Genomic DNA, 7122 nt, shown 5'->3' on the forward strand with positions numbered 1-7122 from the left:
TACTAAATTATATAGTTACTATCGTCATTATTATTACTAAATATAGTTACTATCGTCATTATTATTACTAAATATAGTTACGGACGTCCTACTTGAAGACACTGGAATGGAACCTGACCAGCTGCGTTTACTCATGTGTGATAGGGATAAATGGAGAGAAGCGTTGACACGAAACTCGTTCCAGATTTCATCTGGATCGACCTAGGCAGGCAGGTAGGCATCGTCATTATTATTACTAATTAATATAGTTACTAAATTTTACTTAATTTTACCATAGAGTTGAGTTACTATAGTTACTATAGTTAACATGGTTACTACAGTTAACATGGTTACTACAGCAATAGTTACCATGGTTACTGCAGCTACATTCTCAGAAGGAGGGTATGTGCTACGAGAGTTGTATTATGATTACATTTACTGTGAGGTTAGTGTTGAGAGGAATGTAATATCTAATTCACTGTGAGGTTAGTGTTGAGAGGAATGTAATATCTAATTCACTGTGAGGTTAGTGTTGAGAGGAATGTAATATCTAATTCACTGTGAGGTTAGTGTTGAGAGGAATGTAATATCTAATTCACTGTGAGGTTAGTGTTGAGAGGAATGTAATATCTAATTCACTGTGGGGTTAGTGTTGAGAGGAATGTAATATCTAATTCACTGTGGGGTTAGTGTTGAGAGGAATGTAATATCTAATTCACTGTGAGGTTAGTGTTGAGAGGAATGTAATATCTAATTCACTGTGAGGTTAGTGTTGAGAGGAATGTAATATCTAATTCACTGTGAGGTTAGTGTTGAGAGGAATGTAATATCTAATTCACTGTGAGGTTAGTGTTGAGAGGAATGTAATATCTAATTCACTGTGAGGTTAGTGTTGAGAGGAATGTAATATCTAATTCACTGTGAGGTTAGTGTTGAGAGGAATGTAATATCTAATTCACTGTGAGGTTAGTGTTGAGAGGAATGTAATATCTAATTTACTGTGAGGTTAGTGTTGAGAGGAATGTAATATCTAATTCACTGTGAGGTTAGTGTTGAGAGGAATGTAATATCTAATTCACTGTGAGGTTAGTGTTGAGAGGAATGTAATATCTAATTCACTGTGAGGTTAGTGTTGAGAGGAATGTAATATCTAATTCACTGTGGGGTTAGTGTTGAGAGGAATGTAATATCTAATTCACTGTGAGGTTAGTGTTGAGAGGAATGTAATATCTAATTCACTGTGAGGTTAGTGTTGAGAGGAATGTAATATCTAATTCACTGTGGGGTTAGTGTTGAGAGGAATGTAATATCTAATTTACTGTGAGGTTAGTGTTGAGAGGAATGTAATATCTAATTTACTGTGAGGTTAGTGTTGAGAGGAATGTAATATCTAATTTACTGTGAGGTTAGTGTTGAGAGGAATGTAATATCTAATTCACTGTGGGGTTAGTGTTGAGAGGAATGTAATATCTAATTCACTGTGGGGTTAGTGTTGAGAGGAATGTAATATCTAATTCACTGTGAGGTTAGTGTTGAGAGGAATGTAATATCTAATTCACTGTAAGGTTAGTGTTGAGAGGAATGTAATATCTAATTCACTGTGAGGTTAGTGTTGAGAGGAATGTAATATCTAATTCACTGTGGGGTTAGTGTTGAGAGGAATGTAATATCTAATTCACTGTGGGGTTAGTGTTGAGAGGAATGTAATATCTAATTCACTGTGAGGTTAGTGTTGAGAGGAATGTAATATCTAATTCACTGTGAGGTTAGTGTTGAGAGGAATGTAATATCTAATTCACTGTGAGGTTAGTGTTGAGAGGAATGTAATATCTAATTCACTGTGAGGTTAGTGTTGAGAGGAATGTAATATCTAATTCACTGTGAGGTTAGTGTTGAGAGGAATGTAATATCTAATTTACTGTGAGGTTAGTGTTGAGAGGAATGTAATATCTAATTCACTGTGAGGTTAGTGTTGAGAGGAATGTAATATCTAATTCACTGTGAGGTTAGTGTTGAGAGGAATGTAATATCTAATTCACTGTGAGGTTAGTGTTGAGAGGAATGTAATATCTAATTCACTGTGGGGTTAGTGTTGAGAGGAATGTAATATCTAATTCACTGTGAGGTTAGTGTTGAGAGGAATGTAATATCTAATTCACTGTGAGGTTAGTGTTGAGAGGAATGTAATATCTAATTCACTGTGAGGTTAGTGTTGAGAGGAATGTAATATCTAATTCACTGTGGGGTTAGTGTTGAGAGGAATGTAATATCTAATTCACTGTGAGGTTAGTGTTGAGAGGAATGTAATATCTAATTCACTGTGAGGTTAGTGTTGAGAGGAATGTAATATCTAATTCACTGTGAGGTTAGTGTTGAGAGGAATGTAATATCTAATTCACTGTGAGGTTAGTGTTGAGAGGAATGTAATATCTAATTCACTGTGAGGTTAGTGTTGAGAGGAATGTAATATTTAATTCACTGTGAGGTTAGTGTTGAGAGGAATGTAATATCTAATTCACTGTGAGGTTAGTGTTGAGAGGAATGTAATATCTAATTCACTGTGAGGTTAGTGTTGAGAGGAATGTAATATCTAATTCACTGTGAGGTTAGTGTTGAGAGGAATGTAATATCTAATTCACTGTGAGGTTAGTGTTGAGAGGAATGTAATATCTAATTCACTGTGGGGTTAGTGTTGAGAGGAATGTAATATCTGCAGTAACCATGGTAACTATTGCTAATTCACACATCCTTGTAGTAAGGCTTACTAAAGGTAAAGGAAGAATTGACCATGAACTGAACTGGGCACTGATAGCTAGAATTGTCTAATGCTTGACAATATCTTCGGCTTTTATGTATTGATCAAGTACCGAACATGTCCCACAATCAATATTTTATATATAATAACATGTATGTTAAAATAGCTTGATTTAGCACAGTCGTCCTAATGTCCCTCCGATTGGTTCAATGGTGCTACAAATGTTTGCAGCCCACATGGGGAGGGGGGCCGGCATTGTAGTCCAGAAATTTGGGAGAATGCGATTTTTAACAAAATTATCTGTTCTGATTAAGGCACAAATTTACGAGAATAAGTAATGACTGGTGGAAATAAATGTTTGAGTCATTTATTAGTAGTTTAATACTTGAAAACTGTTCAAGTATTTTTCTTGAATGACCAATTAATGAGTTCAGGGGTCGTTCACATATTACGTAATCAATGTTTTAGCAATTTTTACCCCCCCCCCCCCGTAATCAACCGTAAGCTTTGGAAACCCCCCCCCCCCCACTCGGCTGATTACGTAATTTGTGAACGACCCCTCACTGTGGAAAGTGTCGAGCCACAAGACCTAGTATTGAGGTCTGAAAGTTAGATTACCAAAGAAAGTTTTGATAAACGGAAAATCATCAAAATAAAAAAAGAGATTTTGGATGATCTTTGAAGAGAAGCTTTTCTGCCTTTTCCTTGACCGAAATTTCACTGTTTGACTCAATTGTTGTTTTGCCTGTTATAGTTGTTATCATATAAAATCTTTTTAATAAAATTTGTATATGATAATGTTTATATGATTTTTATATTATTTCCTTTCAGTGGATAAAAACGCAGCTAAAATAAAACACGAAAATTGAAATCAAAATGCTACGTAATGTTTATAAGTGAAAATCAAGATCATTATCCTTTCATTTTCAACATTTCATTTATTTATTTCAAATCTTATTAAAAATGCCTCTAATCTTAATTTTATTCCATGCTATAACAGAAGTATGATAAAGAATTCAAACCAAAGAAGATAAAGTATTTTAACAAATCATGTTTGCACTAATTAAACCACTGTTAGCTCCTGGACCGTTTTGTCCTCCAGCCTTCGTCTTCAGCCAGCAGTGGTTGTCAGACTTTCTTATAGTGAAGTTTCACACTCCATGTTCCTACTGATCTTGGCGTTGTTTTTAGAGGGTCCATTCTCTCCTCCTCTCTTCCTCTTCAACCAGCAGTAGTTGTCTGACTTCTGTAGAGTGTATGATTGGCAATCAGCTGTATCACTACACGCTATGGCACAGGCCTCATAGCTCTCAGCTCTGAAGCTCCTCAAATCTGCACCTACGAAGTCAAAACCGTCCATGGCACATGATCTGTCGGAAGCTACAAAGCCTGGTTTTGGAGCACAGTCGATGTTCATACTGATTTGACCATCAGAGGGTTTGGGTCCAGTCCGTCCTCCTCGCTTGTTCTTTAGCCAGCAGTAGTTGTTAGATTTCTTGAGGGTGAAGGACTGACAGTCTGGTGTGTCTCGGCAGTGGCTAGCACAGTCCTCGAAGCTTTCTGATATAAAGCTTTTGAGGTCTGCTCCATCGAAGTCAAAGTTGTCTCTTTTGCAACTACTGTCTACAGCTGACCTGTCACACTCCAAGTTCATGCTGGTCCGAGCGGCGTTGGTTGACGGGCCGTTTTGTCCACTTTTCTTGTTCTTCAGCAGACAATCTGAGTTCCTCATGGTGATGGATTTGCAGCCGGGTTCGTTAACACATGCCATGGCACAAGCTTCAAAGCTTGATGCGCTGAAACTTCGGATGTCAGCTCCATAAAAGTCAAATCCAACTCTTTTGCAATTCAAGTCATATGGGAGTGGCTCTGGCTGTGGTTCTGGTTGTGGTTCTGGCTGTGGTTCTGGATGTGGTTCGGGTTGTGGTTCTGGTTGTGGTTCTGGTTGTGGTTCTGGTTGTGGTTCTGGTTGTGGTTCTGGCTGTGGTTCTGGCTGTGGTTCTGGTTGTGGTTCTGGTTGTGGTTCTGGTTGTGGTTCTGGCTGCGGTTCTGGTTGTGGTTCCGGCTCTGGCTCTGGTTCAACTTTTTTGTCGCAAGAGTAGTCACATTTCTTTAACCGTTTCTCGATCGTTCTGCATTTCCTCATATCCTTTTTATTAAGTTCCCCATCTCCAGAGATACACCCTGCTGTTGATTTGTATCCCTCTTTTAGACACGACTCAAACTTCAAGACGTTCTTGGCGCATCTCGCTGCAGCTCTTCTTCTCCTTTTGTCTCCTTTTGCTCCTTCAACGAGTCCAAGGACGGCTACGATAGCCACTAGAAAAACGAAAAGTCTCGCCATTGTGCTGAACTAAGGCTGAAAAGTGAGGTACGGACCACAGGACCGTCCTTTAAATACCGTAGTCATGCTCCGTCATTCCACACACATGAAAAGCAGTCTCCTTACCCATTAATCTCTAGCTTTTTTATAAAACACGTGATTCGATCACGTGATGTTATCTCATTGTAAACATGGTTTATTTGTTCCATTCTGGCGAGGATAGTTAATGACCAATGGAAGCACTTAAACATCGTGCCTGTTCTAAAAAAAGGGAATTTGACCAAAGTAGATAACTATAGAGGTATTGCACTGACATCTATACTATGCTATAGTGAGTAAGACTCTCAATAAGATGATACAGAACAGGATCAAGCCTGCCATGGAAGACATCTTAAGGATCAATCATAACGGATTTAGGGAGAGTAGGTCAACAACTAGCCATATTCTTGGTCTAAGAAGGGTATTCGAGGGAGCCCGGGATAAAGATCTGACTGCGGAAATGCTCTTCATTGATTTCAAGAAGGCATTCGACAGCGTGCACCGTGGACTCCTCATGAAGATCCTCCTGGCATATGGCATTCCCAAGGAGATTGTAGGTTTGATACAAAGAATGTATGCAGATACTTTTGCTCGTGTGATTACCGTGTGATGCAGGGAGACACCTTGGCGCCCTATCTATTCATAATCGTAATCGACTACATTATGAGGGTGTCCTTATATTAGAGGGTAAGGACGACCTTGATCTTATAAGTATAGTGTTGCGGAGGCACAAGATTTCCTTTGAAGTCTGGAACTGGCCGCCAACTCAGTTGAACCCCTTCAAGGACATCGTCGAAGGGGAAGACCACACCTCACATATATCGACATCCTTCGGAGGGACACAAGGACAAAAGAAAATCGCGATTATTTTGGCCAAAAATCGCGGCGCCGCGACAAGCGGTCCATTGTTCAATAACAAGCAAAACACAAATCAATAACTATAGATCCGACGACGTTTTTGACAAGTATCTGACAAGTGACAATCAGTTACAACACTGATTTCACCTACTGCACAATTTCATAATCCATGGTATGTCTAGTGGTCAATTTTATGTCTAGTGGTCAAGTCTTTCGCCAACAAGGTTACTTCAGCACTCAACAGGCGAGTGAGAGTGGGTTAAGAAATGCTTGTGAAAGTGGATTCCTGGAAACCAATTTTCTCCACGGACAATGCTATTATATATACCCTGATCATTATGAGCCTAACAGTTTTTGTTAGTTTTCTGGTAATGTTCAGGTAGTTTAATCCTGTCTAGTAGTAGTACTAATATAGATTTGATCACGTGGGGCCTGACTGCTATGATCGCTACCTATGAATCTGGAAAGAATGTGATACATCCTGGTTCCTTTATAGGGTTTATTATTTTATTTGTTATTGCATATTGAGCTGCTGAGTGTTGTGTTAATTGTTGCCGATCGGGAGAGACTCAAGGATCGAGGGACAATAGTCTTACATGTTCTGGAATTGTTGTTTACGCACTACACTGTACACATTCTTGACAAGTTTCTAAACGTACCCGTCCTCCCACACACATGAAAAGCAGTCTCCTTACCCATTAATCTCTAGCTTTGTTATAAAAACACGTGATTCGATCACGTGATGTTATCTCATTGTAAACATGGTTTATTTGTTCCGTTCTGGTGAGGTTAGTTAATGGTGATGTCCCTGACCAATGGACGCACTTAAACATCGTGCCTGGTCTAAAAAAAGGGAATTTGACCAAAGTAGATAACTATAGAGGTATTGCACTGACATCTATAGTGAGTAAGACTCTCAATAAGATGATACTGAACAGGATCAAGCCTGCCATGGAAGACATCCTAAGGATCAATCAGAACGGATTTAGGGAGAGTAGGTCAACAACTAGCCATATTCTTGGTATAAGAAGGGTATTCGAGGGAGCCCGGGATAAAGATCTGACTGCGGTAATGCTAGTAGTAGAGGAAAGCCCTTTATAGATAGTATCTTTTAGAAACTATACAGCACAGCAACCCTTTTTGAATAGTTTTCTCATTCTAATGTTTC

General features: G+C 38.9%; 1 protein-coding gene across 1 annotated transcript; it reads right to left on the minus strand.

The window, feature by feature from the left end:
* Positions 1–3606: 3606 nt before the first annotated feature.
* LOC134815064 (micronemal protein 4-like) lies at positions 3607–6575 on the minus strand. The gene has a single exon (XM_063823524.1). The coding sequence runs from the start codon at positions 5076–5078 to the stop codon at positions 3873–3875; it is 1206 nt and encodes a 401-aa protein (XP_063679594.1). The 5' UTR covers positions 5079–6575; the 3' UTR covers positions 3607–3872.
* Positions 6576–7122: the final 547 nt, after the last annotated feature.

The sequence above is a fragment of the Bolinopsis microptera genome, chromosome 5 (assembly GCF_026151205.1).
Source record: "Bolinopsis microptera isolate Bmic1 chromosome 5, MBARI_Bmic_1.0, whole genome shotgun sequence".
NCBI lineage: Eukaryota > Metazoa > Ctenophora > Tentaculata > Lobata > Bolinopsidae > Bolinopsis > Bolinopsis microptera.